Source organism: Chrysemys picta, chromosome 7 (genome assembly GCF_011386835.1).
Source record: "Chrysemys picta bellii isolate R12L10 chromosome 7, ASM1138683v2, whole genome shotgun sequence".
NCBI classification, from domain to species: domain Eukaryota; kingdom Metazoa; phylum Chordata; order Testudines; family Emydidae; genus Chrysemys; species Chrysemys picta.
This window is the reverse complement of record NC_088797.1, coordinates 115,130,758-115,151,743: the sequence shown is the minus strand read 5'-3', so window position 1 is coordinate 115,151,743 and position 20,986 is coordinate 115,130,758. Positions and strand designations below refer to the sequence as shown.

The following is a 20,986-nucleotide window of genomic DNA, read 5'->3' as shown; positions in this document are numbered from 1 at the left end:
CAGTTAAAGAATTTTAAATCTGCTTACCTGATACGATTGGTGCTAGCCTAAATATGTCTGATAATCTGCTGTTAACTGGTTCATAGGGGGAATCTTCAAGCAAGTCATTTCCTAAAGACAACAAAAGATTTGGGTTTCTTTTACACATTATTTTGGGGTAAGATTTTGTTACTTCACATGATGGTATTATTTTTATTCTAAAAAGAAAACCACTCTAATATTACAAGGTGCTTCCCATTTATTGTTCATGGGAATTTCTCTCCCCAAGGGAGAGGATGGAAACACTTGAAAGAAAGAAGTATTTCTTGCCATTAACTCCCTCCCCTCCTCCAGCATGGAATGAAGTCACAAATCAGAAGAGGCAGTCTGTGACATCACAAGTACTGCCGATCTTTAGGTGCCAGAGGGAAAAGAGATGGGGGGAGGGGAAAAGGAAGTTTCTTACTCACATCAACTCATTATTGGAAGAGAAAGAGCAGAAGTGTTTTTAATAAAAAACAGTTGGGAAGGAAACTGATTTATAATGTAGCAACTGTACTTTATTATGAAAGTTGGAGCAAAGAGACATATTAATCCATTAAAATATTCCAACTGACATTTTCATTGGCTAATGCATACATACTGTATGGCTTCCAGGGAGCAATAGAATGCTGGAAGCACCTTCAGAATGGATGTTTGAGACAAACTAGGGCCTCATCCTGTATTTTTTGTGGGCCTAAACTTCCACTGAATTCAGCAGGCATTTGGGGTTCTTCAGCAATGCAAAATCCGGGCCGGTGATACATAGCAATATTACCTAAGGAGCTGATTCTGTTCCAAGTAGACTCAATGGGACAAGGACTTTAATGGGTATAAAGTCAACCTTATCATTTAACACTGGCATGCCATTTGCAACTCTCTCCTCTGCATGCTATGAAAGTACCAAATCCTCTTTCACATAGCTGTATCCTGTTGGTAAATAGAACGGGCCTTTTTAAAAATAAACACTACTTTTATCTTACACCCAGGAGCTAATTAATTAGTTCCCCCCCGTGTCCCTGTGAAGTGAGATCTAGTTAACAAGTGTTTAAACTCCTCAGTTAGGGCGAAGTCACAAATTGATTGTTCCTGAGCTTTGGCACTTGCTAATGCCCTAATCTTTTGACTTTGGTTTAGAAAGGTCAACATGGGTCCTCTGGCGGAAACCCTTATTGTGGATTGCCCAACAACGGGAGACTGCAGCAGCAGCTGTTCCTGAGTCGGATGAAAGATCCTCAGTTTGCAGCTGAAGAGCACAATGTGAATTATGAGGTCAGCCCCTCCGTTTAGTCTGCGCGGTGGTGGCTAGCTGCGGCTGAGAGGGGCTGGGAAACCACCCTGCGTTTGGGGAGTGGACTGTTTCTGGGTTTCGCAACGTACCCTGTAAGCTTTGGTACATGCTCCAGTAAATGCGCAGGCAGTTTTTCTCCTTCTTCATGCCCCTCTTGCAGCGGCAGTTGTAAAGAGATTTCTGCTTGAGCGCCTCCATGGCGCTTTTGCACTCGTCTTTCGCCTCCAGGCCTGTCGCCCGGCTGAAGTTGCTCTCTTTGCCGGCTACACACTGCCTCAGTGTCCTGTATTTAGTACTACAGCTCTGCTCCTTGAGACACTGATCGCTGGCTCGCACGCAGTCCAGACGGTCCCCGCCAGGCAGCCCGCTCACTTCTGCGGACAAAAGTACATCTAGAGAGAAACAAACCAACAAAAAACCTCTTTTTGAGACACTGGGCTCCGAGCCAGCCCAACCTGGGGAGAGCAACCCATCTCCTTACAAAAGGCACGCACGACCCCTTTCCAAAGGCAGCCGCTCGCCAGCTGGCTCAGCCCGTGGCAAAGCCAGGAGCTTGTTCTGAATGTTTGGGAAGATAAATGGGGTTTCAAGGGGAAGGCTCGCCTTCAAATGTCTTTACGGGAAGTCCACAGAAAGGATAGAGGGTTAATGTGCATGGTAAAATAGTCACTGTTCCTCACATCAGCCTTCCTTTAATTAATAACCCTTCCCATGTTCCACTGAGGGGTTAAATATCCGCCCTGGCTTCCCATAAAGGTTTTGCTGTGATTTCAATTACATTCATGCGTAACCCGAGAGCGGAGAAGTCTCCTCGCCGACTGATACTAGCTCTTTTTACTGAAGTCATTTTTTAAAGGCTGTTTGCTATGTTTTCCCCCCTTGTTCCCATATTTCTCGACACGTAGGATGCTTTTTTGGAGAAGGAAACAGCGAACGATATGAGCCACCCTTCTCCACTCCCCAACACCAGTAAAATCCTTCCCTTCCTCACTACACACACACCATGTATTTGTTACAATATTCGCCACCAAGCAGGAAGGCACGTTCAGGTAAACGATGCAATCAATCATTCTTCTCAGGATGACACCCCCCTCCCTACCCCGACCCACAGTGTTATTAAGCTGAAAAGCGACTATTGAAAAGTTTTCCTCTAACTCACTAGAGCCCAATTTAACAACGGGCTATCCAGGCAGTAGCTAAATATCACAGAGCTTTAAATGTGGTCTGTGCTCATTCAAATCCGTCAAAACTACTGGCAACTTCCCCGTTCACCTTAAACCAGACATCGGATCCCATACACGCAACGTTCTGCTTTACGAAACCCTGTAAAGAGAGCCAATGTAAACGCCGGCAACTTACCCATTAAGGGTAAAACGAAGTATAAGGTAGCAAGAAACATCTTGTTCTCTTCAGATGGGTCACCCCGATGAGCTGATGCGCCACCCCAAAGAGGCTCAGCATGTAGATATTCCCAAACAACGGCGGTCCAGAGACTCTGATTTCAGATCCATCGAATTGAAAGAAACCCCCCTCTCCTCCTCTTCACCAATAACATCACCAGCTGCAGCAGCTGGGCGAACGCTGAGATTATTCGCTTAGATTTCAGGTCCGAGCAACCTGAAAACACAAGCAGTCACTTCAAGGAGAGAGCGAGACACTCGCGCGGTGCGGGTGAGACAGACAGAGGCAGAGTAGGAGATTCGGTTGCCTCCTTGGGTGGGCAGCACTTTTTTCCCAGGGAGGGACTCGGAAACAGGGAGGGGAGAAAAAAAATCCAAGCGATTTCCCCCCCCAGTCCCGCAGCCTGGCTTCCATCAAAGATTGCTCCAGACTGAACACAAAGTAAGTGATTTTCCACTTACACAGAGAGCCTCAGCCGACTCCAAGTCATGGTGTCTACACAGCTCCTGGCTACCCTGAGTGGGAGCCTCTCCCCCCGAAATCTACCTCCACCCTCAAAATCCGCAAGCTGTGAGTGTTTGTCTCTCCCTTGGCGGAGGGAGCGGTGTGAGGGGACCCGGCTGGGGAGCCTTCAGAGCTGACGCGCTGGTTATCTGGGCTTTGGGATGCGCTCACAACGGGCCCCCTCTATTGAATAAGGCGACGCAGGCAGCAGACGGAGTTATTGATCACTCACACGGCGCTGGGTGTCATAATATCCGGGCAGGTGCAGCTGCCAGGCGGCTCCATCAGAGGCGTTAGGCAAACCCGTGCATGGCCAGGAGGGGACTCTGCAGAAAGTTTGGCTGGGGGGGGGGTTGTTGCCCCCCGATGATCAAAGCAGCCGGGGACAGCTGCTCCGGCCCTGACCTCAGCAAGTCTGTCACTACCAGCGCTCCTCGCCTCCCGAGACACACGGAAAGGTGCCAGCCAGGCGCTGTGCCCCAGGGGTTGGTTTTGTATCGCCCGAGAGAAGGGTAAATCCGGAGGAATTCGGAACACGCAGCTGCCGGGACAATTTCCGCTCCGGATCCCCTCTGCCTGACTTGTAATGAATTACTGACAGCAAGGTGGGAGTTCCTCGGTGAACCCTAACTGCGCTTTGATGAGAAGAAACCTCCTCCCCCACCCCCAAGCTGCCTCTTCCTCCTACTCCTTCCCCTCACCCCCACAAAGGGGGGGAGGGGTGGTTGCGGAAAGGTGCCTCCTCCTTCTGCACACACACGAATCAGCTCCCCCCCGCTGTCCGAAAAAGAAACTTTTGGACGTGACTCCAGCGTGGAGTCCGGACTTGGGTTAGCGCCTTTAAGTGCGGCGCACACCCTCTTCCCTTCCACAGGCTGCGGGAAGAAGCAAACAACAAGGTTCAGCAAGGAGACCTACTTAAACAAGCATCTGCTGCGATCTCAAATACATGCTCCCACCCTGGCCACTTCAAAAGTTAAAACGTGCAACTTATTTTCCACACCACTGTTCAGGAGGAAAACTCCCCCCTGCAGTCAGCCTCGGGGGCCCTGGGCTCTAGGGGAATGAGAAATAGGTTGCCAAAGGAAAGCAAGACATGCTTGAGTAGGTACCTCATACCTTCCCATATGAAAGCCATGATTGTTCATATAGCCCAGGCTTATTTTTGCAGTCTCCACCTGCAAATGAAGGGATTAAAGCATAGGGCTTTAAACCAGAGCGACGCCCAGAAGGCCCTCTACTAAATATTTCATTACAAAATACAAAAACGTAACATAAGAATGACCCTGCTGGCTCAGACCAAAGATCCATCTAGCCGAGTATCCTATCTTTATACAGTGGCTGATGCCAGGTGTTTTGGAGGGAATGAAGAGAACAGGCAATCATCAAGTGATCAAAATGCACTTTTCTTCTTTATAGTACAAAGGCTACTTAGGCTAGGTCTATACTACCCGCCTGAATCGGCGGGTAGAAATCGACCTCTCGGGGATCGATTTATCGCGTCCTGTTGGGACGCGACAATCGATCCCCAAATCGGCGCTCTTACTCCACCAGCGGAGGTGCTAGTAAGCGCCGCCGACAGAAAGCCGCAGAAGTCAATTTTGCCGCCGTCCTCACAACGGGGTAAGTCGGCTGCGATACGTCGAATTCAGCTACGCTATTCACGTAGCTGAATTTGCGTATCTTAAATCGACTCCCCCCTGTAGTGTAGATGCACCCTTAGAGGAGCAGAGTGCTTAGTTCCCTTTTACATTGGGGTCCTCCTACATTCAGATACAACTCAGATACTTACAGAATGGAAAGTCACCCACCCAGGGGCAGCTCCAGGCACCAGCGCCATCAAGCGCGTGCCTGGGGCGGCAAGCCGCGGGAGGTGGCAATTTGGCGGTGGGTACGCTGAAGGCGCGGGACCGGCGGACCTCCCGCAGGCATGCCGCCGAAGGCTTCCTGACTGCCCTGCTTGGGGCGGCAAAATACATAGAGCCGTCCCTGCACCCACCACCTTCCCCTTGTATATAATGTGCTTAGTTTGGTTATAGCACAGTATGTAAACAATCAGCAGCACTTTCAATGAACTGCAAATTACTAGCAAACTTCATAGATCTACAGATATTTGTGTGTACACAAGTTTATTAGATGGGTCCACATATACCACCATTTGAGCAGAATTCTAGTTCAGTGTATCAATTTACACTTGGCTCCTGAATAAACAAAGCAAACATATGTCACATATTCATGACAGATGGTTCAAACAGAGAGCTATTTAGTGGTTTCCCCACAGTTGCTACTACATGGAGTTCCCCAGAAACCCAACAAAAATGTAATTAAGCTAAAATACCGCTAGCTTCCAGATTTTCTCAAGTTTTTATATACAGCAAAACCTGATTCAAGTGTTTATATTTCTCCACTTTTATACATTGTTTGGAATTGAGATTAAAAACACCACCAACAACAACAATAAGTATACTTCTCTACATATTTTTGACAACAAGCTTTGTTTCCCATGTGTCTAAAGAATATTTTTTTCTTTAAGGTGAATTTTGTTGATTCTTTTTATAAGAAAGTGAGTCAAGCTGACCATTTTATAACAATTTTGTAGGATACTTTTTGACATTAAGCTCAGAATCACTGGCATATGTTGGGAAATACAGAAAATATAACAGAGGCAGAATTATTTTTAAATAGGAAATTTTACCATTTTTTTCTTCCATCGCTCTTTTTTAAACAGGCAAATCTGCATGAAAAGGGAATCTTGATTCCCTAGAATCTCTTCCATCCCTGCTGCTTATTCCATAGATGAATTCATAATCTTTGTGATGTCACAATGCAACTAATTGTTATGTCACAAAGGATTAACATTTCAGAGGTGAGAAATGTATATTATTCCAAGGTGAGGGGAAAAATCTATGAACTTCTGCATAATTTACAAAGGTATATTAATAATATGATACTGAACAAATGGTCATAACATATGATTTTTTTAATTCTCAGCCCTTCGTATTTTAATTTATCACTAAATCTCAGAGTCCTTAAAATATTTAAAGTGCACTAACTTAGCAATGACATTTACAATATCATATTCAGCAAATGATTGTTTCTAGCTTTTGAAACAGTTGATAATTGAAACAGTTGATAATTAAAACAGTGGAGCAAGTTGGCCTTGCAAATGTTTCAGTACAAATTGGACTGGATGATGAGGTTTATTCTTTTCATTTCCAAATTTGACATTATCATATGACATAATATGTATAAATATCTTACGACATAGTGGGCATGATTCACCTATCACTTATGTTGGCATAAATCAAGAATAACTTCAATAAAGAGATTTTACACCAGAGTAAAATATGTGCAGGTGAGAAGAAAATCAGGCTCACTATTTGCAAAACCACCACAAAAATGTAATAACTTGATACTATATTACTATTATGTAGTATATTTAACAGTATTACATGGTTTATATATAAGAAATAACGTAACAGGGCTCTTCTGAGCTAATAACCGCTTACCTTGGATGGTGTTCTAAACCATGAAGCCACAGGCTGAGGCCCAGATCTTCAAAGGTCTTTAGACACCTAATTCCCATTGATTTCAATGTTAGTTAAGTGCCTAAATGCCTTTGTGGATATGGGTCTGAGTAACTTAACCACATAAGAGGAGCAATGATTCTCCGGGGAATACTTTTCTAGAGGGTCTTGCTGAAATTGAATTTATATTTGACAATAATGTTAGAAGTCAGATATAGGATGTCATTGACATGGTTATGAAACCCCCAAAAGCCAGTTAGAAATTTGTTCATTCAAAGTTTTATAGATATTCTGTAAGTACTGTTCTTTTCTTTCACATCTTTTTGGTGAACACTGAAAAACTAGCATCCCATGAAAGGTGAAAAAGATTAAAATTCCATTACTTCAAACAGATTTAACAGCCCAACTCTATGTTTTGAAAACAAAGCCAAGCCAGAAGCCACAGTGCCAAATAATTTTTTTCTGAATATCTAACTCCCCTTCACATGGACTCTTTGACAGTGGATATGAGAAAATTAGTTGCAAATTACAAGGATTTCTGCACTGTAACAGAAAGGATTAAATCTTTTTTGAATTCTTGCTACACCTAGAGTTCTTATTTACCATTGTTGATTTAATTTTGTCCTTAGTAAATCTCTGGGTATCACTCCCCCCCCCTTAGTTTTAAACTAATTTTCATTTCTTATTAGCTATCAGGCAGTGCAGGTATTATAGAAGCTTTGTAGGAGAGTACTGTATTTCTTGGATACCTAAAGTCACTTGCGCATTGGCCTCGTGCCTCAGAAGGCACTCACGGTATGCAGCCCTACTGAAATGAAGTGTCTGTCGTGTCTTATTAGTATTGTTTAAATATATGCTGCCACAAATCATGTTTTCAAGTCACCTTATTCCCCCCCCCAGTGCTTAGGTACCAGAATGAAAACACTAGAAACTGAGGTCCCATTATCTACAGAACAGGAATAGCATGGGCAGTCAAAGCACAAGGCTCTGCTAACATGCCTAAAATATTGCTCTGGAGAGACTGTCTCTAGAAATGAGGGGGAAATTCAATCCTCTAGTTACATTCTGCTCCCAGTTATACTGATGACTTTAGTAGGCTTACTCCCAATTTACACTGGTGTACCAGAATCCAGTCCAATATGTCAATTCAGTAATTAGCCAGACTCCACATTTATTCTGTCTCTGCGGAGACTAAAACACTGCCAATTATAATGCTGGTTTTTAAGATGTGAATAGGTGTCCCCTTAGAAACAAGGCAGACACCAAGCTCACTGTGGACTTCAGCCTCCATGATGATGGCCCCACTGCCTCTCGGTCCTCAAGGATGGTCGATTGTTTCCAGAGCTATAACTAGGCATTTTAGTGCCTGGGGTGAGCAAGCATATTTGTGGGGTTTTTTTAGTCATTTTTTCACCCAGAGGCAACATATGTGGGAGGGGTGAGGGGTGGATGGTGCAAGGTCACATCCCCCCCCCGATTTTTTGGCTGCCCCCCACAACCCAAACAGACTGGGTGCCCTGCTGAGGTGAGTCAGGGGGTGTCGCCTCTGTTTCCGCCCCATTTTCCCACCCCCACAGCTTTGTGCCCTGGGCAGCTGCCCCACTCGCTCCACCCTGACTGCAGCCCCGATGGTTGGCATTGCTGTTGGAACTTCACTTATTAAGGGTTTCTTTTAAAGCTATGTCTGTGATGGCTGATATCATTTTAACAAAGTGAAGCTTTTCATTCAGTTTGCTAACTTTCAAATCTATGTCAATTTAAAAAAAATTAATCCAAGCACCTATATTTCATAGACATTTTCTATTTTCATCAAAAGGATAGTTTTATTTTCTTTTTCTATAAAGAAAGAACAATAATTATCACTAAGATAAAACGTAGTGATGATAAGGGGACTATTTGACATACTAAACCAACTGTAAAAGGGAAGCTTCAGAAAACTTTCTTTCAAAGTGAGTCTAGGCAAAGAGACCCTTCAAAATTTACTAGCTTTCTAGTTTTCAGGTTAGACTCACCTTATTGCATGAAACTGGATGCACTCAGTAGGCGAGAGGTATCAAACTCATTCTGTGCTGAGGGCCAAATGACATTTTCAAATGGAATCCACGGGCCAGTGTTATAAACATAACGGCACGTTCTGTACTTGTTCCATGCGGAATCCTAATGGCTTTCCTTCTGCATACCCATCCGTATGTAAGTGAATGGTCACTCTACACCAAACACGTAAAAAGGGGTCATCTGCAAAATTAAACTGACTAAAATACTAGTCAGTTTTGCTTTTACAGCCAGATTCCATGTGCAAAAGCTATAGTGCTGGAGCACTGTGTCAATTGCTATTGCTGGCAGCGGTCCACGATGACAATGGAATGGTAAATTGACATGAGGGCTGAATTAATACATTGACTGGGCTGCATCCAGCCTGCAGGCCATATGTTTGTCATCCCTGCCATAGACTCATTTCACGGAGTGAACTTGAATGAAAATCCTGAAGTCAAAGCCATTGAGCCATGAGAAATATAAATTTTATTAAGTGTGGATCTGCTGGAGCTGCTGAGCGGAAGTATGTTGGGAAAAAGAACAATGCCATGAACTTCTAAATGTAATTCTTTTGGGAAAGAACAGGTGGAGTGAATCTGAGGCCGAACTAATGAGTGACACAGAGTGTGAGAGAACAAGAGACTAGTGGGAAAGGATCCAGAAAACAGTACTTTTAAGAAGAACAGGAGGACTTGTGGCACCTTAGAGACTAACAAATTTATTAGAGCATAAGCTTTCGTGGACTATAGCCCACTTCTTCGGATGCATCCGAAGAAGTGGGCTATAGTCCACGAAAGCTTATGCTCTAATAAATTTGTTAGTCTCTAAGGTGCCACAAGTCCTCCTGTTCTTCTTTTTGCGGATACAGACTAACACGGCTGCTACTCTGAGTACTTTTAAGGGCTCTTTTCTTCCAAAAGTATGAAAGAGAAGAAGAGAGAAGATGCAGAAATCATTAAGGGGAGGGAGTTTAGTTTGCTTTACTTGTCCTGAATTTACCTTCATTCCATGAAGTCAATACAAGTAGTTGTTTGAATAAGTCATAAAGATTTGGCCCAAGGCATTTAGCCTTTGTAAGTCCAGATTAAGTAACAATGCTGTCCATCCTTCAAACAACAAAAACCTGCACAATCCCCCCAAAAATCAATTTTGAGGAGTTTATGGAGCCTTGAAAGGGCTTTTGTGGCCTGGAAACAAGATGGAGTTTTACTGAACCTGTCATTTAAGTGGGTTTAGTGCTTTCAACAAGTGTCAGAGAACAAAAGGAGCACAAAGATAGGAAGACTGATTCAAAGTATTACCATTAAGTGCCATACCCTTCCCCCCACACTCCTCAAACCTTCAGAGTGTATGAGAAGGGAAGATTAAGCTTCTGGATTCTCCATTTCAGTGCTTTTTTCCTCCATAGGCTTTAATCGAGCCTGCACTGTTTATTAATTCACAGAATTATTCTTTTAAGTGAGCTTGTTCACCCAATAGTTTTTCCAAGCTCACAGTTGCCAGCTACAATCATCAGAAATGCTGTGCTTTAAATATTATCTAGCCAATTAACTACAAAAGTTGCTGTGTTCTTCAGTGATCTTATACATGACAGAATAGACCCCATTAGTATGCATTAGCTGGTTTTGAATTTCAACAGGATATGGGATAAATATACTGAAACAGAATTCAGAAATATGGAGTAGTAAAAACCAGAAGAAAATATACAACTACTGGCATTTACTTTGACGGAGAAATTAAAAAATGTGAAAAAATCCTAGCCATTTATAAAGGCATGTATCTTAAAAACATACTGTTTTAGCTGCACTATTTTTAGCTAGTATATACAGTACATTAATATATAGACTAAAAAGTATGTTTTAGACAGACTGAGTCTACCTCTACCATACTATTGTTTATTATCTCAAAAGGTGGACTGATAGAGCCCCCTAGCGGCTACTGGAAGTAATTCATGCTCCTACAATAAAACAATACATGAAAATGAATAATGCAAACAGTGATAGTAAGCAAACAAAAACTTGCTGTAAAGCAATTAAACATACAAGAGGAACAATATAGATGATGACATGTTAAATACTGACTCATATGTAAATGAAACTTACAGGCAAGGGAATCAACATATTTATCTCAGATACAGAGAACATTTGAGCAGTTATAGTTGGGTATCTCCTAAACTGCAAATTTGAGACTTTATTCCTAATGTGCACAGATAGTTTAATCTCTTGAAGTACCTACTGACTACCTAGCTATTTTAAAATTATCATGATGCAAACAAATGAAAATCTGCCTACTTTACTGTTAGGAATAAAGGGTTATTCGTAAAGCAAATATGGGATATCAAAGCTAGCAAGGATGAAAACCACTTTTTTGTACATTTTAAGAAGGTACAATGTTAAAATAGGTTAAGAGCTAAAATGGAAATGATTATCTAACAATAATGGACAAGGTCCTCAGCTGGGGTAAATCAGCGTGGCTCACTTGAGGATTATCTGTTCTGTTCATTCCCTCTGAAGCACTTGGCATTGGCCTCTGTTGGCAGACAGGAGACTGGACTAGATGGACCTTTGGTCTGAGCCAGTCTGGCCGTTCTTATGTTCTATGGTCTTTGACTCAGTAGCTTTACTGTTTTGGAATCAATGGAGCTTTGCCAATTTACACCATTTCTGCCTTTGCTTCAGGATGGTTAATTCATTCACATGAAGAATATCAATTTGTACAGCTTCCTGGGTAACTCTGGAATCACTTCCGGGCAAAGAAACTCAACAAAAAAGTTTTCACTGAATTTTTTTTTAAAGTCATGAAAATATTTATGGCAGTATTAGGCTTTCTTAAAGACTTTCATCTTACAAAGCCTAAACGCTGGGCCCAAATTATGTGACAGTGACCCTTTAATTAAAATATGTACATTTTGTTTCTATTTCTTAATTTTATACTGCAGAAAGAGCCTTCTCATATACAAACAAGATCACATTTCTGCACCCTATTTCTGATTAATCATTTTAGATTTAGTTAGTTACAAATGGAAATGAGAGAACCAGGATCTGATTTTCAGTACACCAACTTAAATCATTGGGAACATCTCTAAAAAACAGTCCCCTGTTTTCTCTCCTAAATTATTGGCCATTAATATAATAATTTGTTTTCTCTGCCATTACTTATGGAAGACTTGCATTCCTTCTGACGACACAAGATCTGACTGGCCCCATCTACACTACAGAAATGGATTTTAAACATGGTGGACCAAATTTAGAGGTGAGTGTAAGTCTAGAATGAGTCAAAATTGATGTACGTTACATTTTCCATCCTTCCCGCCAATATGTACTTTACACAGCGAAGGCCTTCTCTACATTACAAATTTTTTTCTGGTTTAGCCATATCAGTATAGTTAAACCAGCAAAACTCTCCTAGTGTGGATGCATAGAATTAACCATATAAAAATAACTGCATCCACATTAGGGCTTATGCTAGAATAACTAACTTGGTTTAAAAAAAAATCAAATTGCACGTCTAACCACCACAGCTGTAGTGGTGTAACTTTTAAGTGTAGATCAAGCCTGAGACTCCCTCTTTTCTTTAGGTAGTTTTATACCAAATTACCACCATGCAATATACACCCACACATCCCCATGCATATAATCTCTGAACTTCGCCCAGTGAATCTAACTGAATGTAAGAGAGTTTGTAATTTACACACCCAGTAGTCAAAATAAAGAAGCACAGAAAGAAGCAACTGATTGGAGCATTTAAGAAAGCATAAAATAAAATAGGCACACTCTTTTATTTAAATTTACACCTTCTTTTGACTCCTGTTTGTGTAAGTTATACCAACTGAGATTTCTTTACACATGGGTAATGGCTTTAAATCTAGTCTAATAAGGGAGTCTGAGTCTACATTTATACCACATGACCCATCACCTCTGATTCTGAACAATTGTTTAATATACAGTTAACATACTTGTACTAACAGACTACAAGCTCTTCAGAGTAGGGACTGTGTATTTTTTGGTGTTTGTAGAGCACCTAACACAACAGGGCCCTGATCCTGACTGGGGCCTCTGGGCACTACTATAATATGAATGTTAAATAAGAATAATAATCAAGGTTCACAAACACATTACCAAGCCTTGAAAATTAATTTTCTGTCTCTTCCAAACTGGAACCCCACATGTATTTTTTTAAAGACCATGTTTCAGAACACAGCAAGTTCTGTAGTGTAGACAGGGCCAATTGGGCTGCATTGTTTATAGTTGCATAAAGGTTAGGAATCTACTAGCTCCAAGTGAGAAAGAACAGGAAGTCTCTAGCAGGGCCGGCTCTACTGTTTTTGCCACCCTCAGCAGCGCGCCGAATTGCCGCTGCGGGCAGCTGAACACAGAAGCTGCCGCCGAATTGCCGCCGCCGCAGAAACATGCGTGCCGCCCTAACGGCACGCGGACTGCCCCCGCCGTCCACGGCGGCAATTTGGCGCGCTGCTTGGGGCAGCAAAAACACACGGACTGCCACCCCTTGCAGATTGCTGCCCCAAGCACCTGGCCTGCAGCCAGCCTTGGTCTCTAGTAAGCTGTAACATTCCTGAATTTCAGACAATAACTGCGATCATGAAGAAAGCACAAGAAACTATGGCTGATGAGACAAAAGGAAAAACAAATATCAAGATAAAAATATAGATTTTCATATTAAATTTAAAGCTGCAGCAAAGTACTCACCACTCTGAAGTACAGGCCTTTCCAAGTTTGACTTGGCTAACTATCTGATTGGTCACCATTCTTAGCAAGTTGGAGCAAACCTTAAAAAAAAAAAAAAAAAAAAAAAAGTCAACTCCTGATAGATGTCTAGCAGGGAATGCAAGCAGGAGAGCCCACAAAGCTGCTAACATATAAAGCAATTTGAACAATATCTCTTTCTGAACATGGTTATTTTGTAATCTGTGTAATCTTGGGCAAGATTGGTCAGACTGACTGAAGCAAAGTAAGGGGTATTATCAAGTATCAAAACACCACATTTAAGTAGTTTTTTTCTTCCTCAAAAAGTGTCTAAGAAACAGAAAAAACAGACAGGAACAGTCAGGCTTGAGCCTCCAAACAGACAACCAAAGTGGCTTATACAAAACTCTGTCTTAGCTTCTCTTGTCCAAAAGGAGCTTTTCAAAATACAGTATTGGAGGAGTTTGCTTTTATTCTACTGGACTCCTTGTATTTAAATCTCCATGGATTAGGTTCCCCCTTTGTAAATCGGAGCTATTACTGCTTTCTTTCTCCTATTATTTGTCTGTCTTGCTCATTTCAATTGTAAGCCCTTTGAGGCAGTTAATTTCTCTTACTATGTGCATGCACAGTGCCTAACATAGGAAGGCCATGATCTTGGTTGGAGCTTGTAGGTGTTATTTTAATATTAAAATAAAATAATAATAAATGGTTTACAAGGAAGAAACACTGATAGACTTATTCTTCATCTTAGGTATCCTATGAAATGACATACAAGGCTCTCTGAAATGCCAATAGGATGCAGGTTCCAGCATCTTTTGGTTGCTATTAACTGAAAGGAAGGAATCAGTAGGAGATAAGACACTATTGAGGAAAATGTTCCATTGTGGTGGGAATGTGTTTGAAGACCTGGGATGCAGGGGGAAAAAAGAAAGAAAAGTGTGGAAAATGTGTCTATTAGAGTGCACTATCACAGCCATATCTGAAAGTGAACACATATACCGTACTTTTTTGGTGGAATGTGTAACTAAGCTTATAATGTTAAGTCTATAAGCTCAAGATTCCCCAAATATTTTCATTCTAATTCTATTAGATTTCTATATTAATTCAATTTTTTTCCATTTCCAGATGCTTAAACTTTTTCAAACTTTTACTTTTGGGGCTGAAATTTGGCATATTTGTGCTCGGTCTGAAGCCATTTTTTAAAAAGTGTGACCAAAAATGGTTCAGCCATTTTCAAGTTCAGAGAGTGAAAAGGGATTTAAAAAATCAGTATTTTGTGCATGCACAGTTAGTTTCTGTTGATAAACTAAAGCTCTCCCAACGTTCCGTTAGCACTATATATATTAAGTTGAGTGGAATTTTCAACAGACAACATCAACATTCTAGTGAAGCTGTGCACAGACATAAGAAAGTTGATTAACTTTGTCTTTAATGTGTAGGTGCATGTGGAATATGATCTGCAAGCAAGATCCAGTGCAAAAGACTTTTCCTATGGGGGCATATATCACCCAGAATGCAGCATCCTATTTCTTTCTAGTCAATAGTTCCACAAGATAGGAATTTATGTGCGATACCCTTCTCAACCTCAACAACAGTGACACTGACAGCAATGCTAGAATGATTTACCATTCCGTTTATCCTTGTCAAAACATCTGCAAAGGGTATTTTAGTTTATTAATTATAGATTTTATAATTTCTCTTAAAATATTTAACAGGACCATGCTTTTTGTGCAACTGTGATAATTTTCTATAGTTGCGCATCACTATCAAAATATTGTCATCGATTGTAAATTTATTCAAAATATCAATTTGTACAAAACAATCAACAAGTACAATTAATATTGAAAATAAATGTCAACATGATATACTTGCCACTATATAAATGAACATTGTTTCACACATAAATGTGCTTTGTGGCAATGGTTCAAAACTCTTTTTATTCTACAGTGAGCAGATTGAATGAAATAAAAAATGATGTGCCAAATCGTAAAGGATTTAAATGGCACAAATTTCAAGCTATTGATTACTGACTGTGCTTACAGACATCAAACAATACTTTTTCAGACAGCTATAATAGCCCACTACAATACAGACATGATTAGTGAAAAGTTGAAACTGTGACTGTTTGAAAGGTTAACGGTCATTTTAAATTATTGAGAGGGTTTTTTAAAAATCAAAATAAAACTAACTATTCAATCCTTATACTCTGTAGGGGACGGGGGTTATAACTCTTCTACAGAGGAAGAGTCTCTGCCTTTTAGACAGAACAAGGAACTTCCACCTGGGATGTACCTGTTATGTGAATGTCACAGATGACGAATGTTTACTAACAAAATCTGAACAAAATCACAGGCAGATAAAAGGCTACCTCAAGTATCTTCTACTTCTTTGGAATTAGTCCTAACTAACCATTTTAATTTGTGTCTGTCAGACATAAATCCTAGAGCAGAGGGCAATGGAATGTCAAAAGAGGTCAATAATAGAAAATCAGACATTCACCTCTAGGCTGCAAGTCTGAATCCAGCTCAGGCTTTTGGTAGCCAAAAGGTTTTCCATTTGATGGCTGTTTGTTTATGTCATATATAAGTGTTGGTAATCTCAGTGTAGTACCCACTGCAAAACATCACTGGCATCAACTGACAATCTTGGTGGTTTTAGCACAGAGGCCAAGAATAGGTTTGTCACAGAGACTTGCTACAACCCTCTCATAGTTGGTGCTGCTAAATGAAGGTTGTGGCACATTTGTGGAGCAGTATGTAGAAACTTGTGTGATCATTGTCTGTCTTGTACCTATTCTGTGGACAGAGGAGTCTCAGCACAGCAACTTTCAAGAGCACTGAATTCCACAAAGTTTGAAAAAAGGAAAGTCAGATGACAGGTTCACATCTAATATAAATGGTTTCTAGTTACTTCTTCTAAAATATGACACTCTGTAGCTTAATTGAAATTTAAACAAATACAACTTACAGTCTCATAGAAAAGCAATTTTAAATCTAAGGACTAGAGAACATGAAAGAGAGGAAACAAAATATAGAAATAAGTGGGCTCCTTATTGCAAATGGTTATATGCGGGCAACCCACAGATATCAATAGGAGTTGTGTGTGGAATGGCTACAAAATTAGGCTGAGCTGTATTAATCATAATATTGCACATCTATAATACCTATATAAGTATTATTAGTCAATAGAAAAAATTGTTTTTTTTCATGCTTTATTTGAGCTATACACCCTGATCATGAATCAGAAAAATAGCAATTTAATATAGATGTATAGTGGGGTAGAGCAGAACTGCATATTGGTCAAGAGAAACATGAAAATTCTCTTTATAGTGCTCTTAAGTAAGGTACTATCGTCAAGTGTGGCTTTATTTCCTAATGAAATTCTTCAAACTCAGGGGAGTTTCCTGGACAGTAGAACAATCATTGTAGGTTTTTTAGTTAATTCCTGGAAGTTAAAAAAAAAAAAAGTCAAAGTATTTTATTTTTACCTTTTCTCTCTCCCTTAGGTGGCTCCACTTCTTGGCTGCAAAGCTATGACACCCAAGGAACTGGTACTGTGTAAAAGGAAGTGGGATCTGGCAGTTCTGAGTAAGGTGATAAGCAGCAGATGGAGGGGATTTGCTGCCTAGCACCTTCTCTTTCAGGAAGAGGATCCAGACTTTGGCAAGGCCAGGGACCAAAGAGCAGTGGAGCAGGAGCTCAGTGAGACTAGTGAAGGGAAACTACTCAACTGGGAGGTTCCATGTATCCGAAGGGGCAGAAGGAAGGGGAAGGAGGGAGCTGAGCTAGAAACAATTTACTGGAAAAACACTAGTTCTGTTCCTTTCCTTCCCAGCCTTCTAACAACTGCCTCATGGGCTGCCTGGTGTACTTCCAGCCCTGCTGTTTTATTTCCCTACCTAGGTCCTGTTGAGCTTCTGCTCCCCACTCAAAACTTCTCTGCTCAGCAACTTTCCCTCCTAATCAGAATGCTTTTTAGGAGCCTTCCCTCCAATCCTTTCTCGTAGGGTTACCATATCTAGCAAATAAAAAGAGAGGACCCTCCACGGGCCCTGGCCCCGCCCATTTCCCCACCCCAGCCCCGCCCCAACTCCACCCCTTCCCCGCCTAACTCCGCCCCCTCCTCCCTCCTACTCCCAGCCATGCGGAAAGGGCTGCCTGAGCGCTACCGGCTTCACGGTTTGCCGGGCAGCCCCCAGACCCTGCGCCCCCGGCCGGCGCTTCCCCAGCGCAGCTGGAGCCCGGGAGGGGAAGCGCCCAGCCGGGGGTGCAGGGTCTGGAGGCTGCCTGGCAGGGCCGGCTTTAGGCCGATTCAGCTGAATTGGGCCCCGCGCCAAGAGGGCCCTGCGCTGCAGTTCTCCACCCCGCCCTCAGCTCACTTCCCCCTCCTCACCTCCCCTGAACGCTCCGCCCCCTCCCCTGCTTCCCGCGAATCAGAGAAGCAGGGGCGGACTCGGGTCCGGCTCCGGCCCAGCCCAGCCCCCGCGGCGCGGCTCGGGTCCGGCTCCGGCCCGGCCCGGCCCCCGCGGCTCCAGCCCGGTCCCCGTGGCGCGGCTCCGGGTCGGACCCAAGCCCGGCAACCCCGGCCAGAGCGCGGCTCGATTCCTGGGGGCGGGGCTTGCAGCAAGCCCCGCCCCCAGGAATCGGGCCCTGCTCTTGCTAAAGCCGGCCCTGCTGCCCGGCAAACCGTGAAGCCGGTAGCGCTTGGGCTTCGGGCAGCCCCCTTGCCTCCGGACCCTGCGCCCCCAGCCGGGCACTTCCCCTCCCGGGCTCCGGCGGCGCAGGGTCCGGAGGCATGGGGGCTGCCTGAATCCCATAGCGCCCGGGCAGCCCAGCTCTTAAACAGAGCCGAAGAGTCAGGGGAGGAGCAGAGCCGCCATTTTCCCGGACATGTTCAGCTTTTTGGCAATTCCCGCCGGACGGGGGTTTGAGTGCCAAAAAGCCGGACATGTCCGGGAAAAAGAGGACGTATGGTAACCCTACTTTCTCCTCTCCACCTCCACCATACAAATAGAGTAGAACCTCAAAGTTGCGAACACCAGAGTTACAAACTGACTGGTCAATCACAGATATCATTTGGAACCGCAAACACGCCATCAGGCAGCAACAGAGACAAAAAAAAGCAAATATTGCACTGTATGGTGTTAAACGTAAACTACCAAAAATGAAGGAAAATTTAAAAAAAAGATTTGACAAGGTAAGGAAACTGTTTCTGTGCTTGTTTCATTTAAATTAAGATGGTTAAAAGACAGTATTTTTCTTCTGCGTAGTAAAGTTTCAAAGCTGTATTAAGTCAATGTTCAGTTGTAAACTTTTGAAAGAACAACCATGATATTTTGTTCAGGGTTACATACATTTCACAATTATGACGAACAACCTAACTCTGAGGTTCTACTGTAGGGGTGCTCTGCCAGGAACTACCTGACCTAAACCATTCTCAACAATCATCCTCCTTGCAGTAGCTCACCAGTCACACCAGAGTCTTGATCCCATTTCCGTACGAGGGGGCATCTGGCAGCAGATTCCCTGCAACTGTTGCTGATTGCATTGCTCTGTGGGGCCAGTTGATGGCAAACAAGCCTGCAGTTAGGTAGCGGAGCCACCTAGGGAAAGAGACAGAGGAAGTGTTAACTTTTCACCTTATGTTTTCAAATAAAAAAAAAAAACCTATTATCCTACTGCCCAGACACGTTCAAAGTTTGAAAAGTTTCACTAGAGTTACGAGAACTAACCACACGTTAATTAAGAAATGTATATTCAGACTAATGAGCTTTTGGTACTGAATTGATTTCCTGCAAAGAACTAATAAACACATTAATGTGAAATGGAAAAACATGCCAAAACTCTGAAAGACAAATCAGTCTCCTGAACACTAAACTGGCACTCTGTGCCTCATTTTTTATAGTTCATCGCTTAAAAAACTATTATATATCTTTATCTACAGGGCAAAAACTCACCCCAGTGTTACTTCAGTCTTTGGAGTTACACCAAGAATGAATCTCGCTTATAGTGAGTAAAGTTCAGCATACTTCAGATACAAAAGTGAAATACAAATGTAAAATCAACTGCTGAGTGGCATGTACAATAACTTGTTCTCTTGCAGATGTGCATACATATCTATCATTCATATTTCCTACATAATGGAAGGAAAGTCTGAAGCACTATATGTGTTGGACATCTGAGTAAAAACATAAGTGGAACATTGTTGTATCTGTGCCCACAGATCATCTTGCATTCTGTAAACTGGTTGGTTACACAGAAAAGGAATCTTTTGTAACACTAGCAAGAAATTCAATTTTTATTAGAGCTCACAAAACCAAACTAAATATATGTTATTCACATTTACCAGTACATAGTGTGACAGACCCAGACCAGTGGGGTACAGGAGTCTGGTAGAGGGCAAATATACTGGTCACTGGATGAGTAGTTTTCTGTTCCCTGAGTGACCAGAGCAGGGGCTGCACTAGAGTAATCAGGAACCTGCTAGAACCAGTTAAGGCAGGTGGACTAATTAGAACACCTGGAGCCAATTAAGAAGAAGCTGCTCGAATCAATTAAGGCAGGCTAATCAGGGCACCTGGGTTTTAAAAGGAGCTCACTTCAGTTTGTGGTGTGAGTGTGAGGAGCTGGGAGCAAGAGGCGCAAGGAGCTGAGAGGGTGTGGGTGTGCTGCTGGAGGACTGAGGCGTACAAGTGTTATCAGACACCAGAAGGAAGGTGTTTGGAGGAGGCCATGGGGAAGTAGCCCAGGGAATTGTAGCTGTCATGCAGCTGTTACAGGAGACACTATAGACAGCTGCAGTCCACAGGGCCCTGGGCTGGAACCTGGAGTAGAGGGCGGGCCCGGGTTCCCCTCCCAATTGACCTGGACTGTGGGGTTCTTCCAGAGGGGAAGGTCTCTGGGCTGTTCCCGAACCCACATGGTGAATCTCTGAGGCAAGAAAATCCGCCAATAAGCGCAGGACCCACCAAGGTAGAGGAGGAACTTTGTCACAATAGACATGTTTTTTAAAAAGATTATGATTTTAAGTGCTCTGAGTAGCACAGATCATCAATGATACCTCAGAAGGAAGGAAATGTAAGAATATGATTCAAACAAAACAACTCCTTAACTTGTATAAAAAGGGATTACTTACCAACAGTAACTCATGTTCTGTCTCAACAAAGGTCCACTATAGAATTAGCATTGGAACCTTCTTAAGCAGTAGTTGGCAGTTACAGTACATATAAAATCTCCTCAAGCCTTGTGGTCCACAAACAAATGGCATAAATATCCCACCCCTCCCTACCTCCCAAATCTACTTACAGCTGGGATCAGAAGTAGAGAAGAGGAAGGGAGGGTCATTGTGATACTGTGGAGACAATATATTCCGAAGTGGAATCCACTTTGACAGCTCTTTATAGGGATTCTTTACAAGAGGATGAACCCACTTCATCCTGGGATTTCGCATCATACTTTGTAACCAAGAGTCTTGGCAGCCATACTATATATGCCTGAAGTTACCCT

General features: G+C 42.6%; 1 protein-coding gene across 8 annotated transcripts in view; it reads right to left on the bottom strand.

The window, feature by feature from the left end:
* The window catches only part of GFRA1 (GDNF family receptor alpha 1), a 322,326-nt gene that overhangs the window by 180,497 nt on the left and 120,843 nt on the right, over positions 1-20,986 (bottom strand). For 3 of the 8 annotated variants that reach the window (XM_065552402.1, XM_065552401.1, XM_065552403.1), the window contains exons 2-6: positions 18,948-19,083; positions 13,482-13,561; positions 2,669-2,926; positions 1,399-1,701; positions 28-111 (exon numbers count right to left, since the gene is read on the bottom strand). In XM_065552402.1, coding sequence (XP_065408474.1) covers positions 28-111; positions 1,399-1,701; positions 2,669-2,708 — 427 coding nt within the window. In that variant the 5' untranslated portion in view covers positions 2,709-2,926; positions 13,482-13,561; positions 18,948-19,083. The other 5 variants (XM_065552406.1, XM_065552408.1, XM_065552407.1 and 2 more) reach the window with 5 other exon arrangements.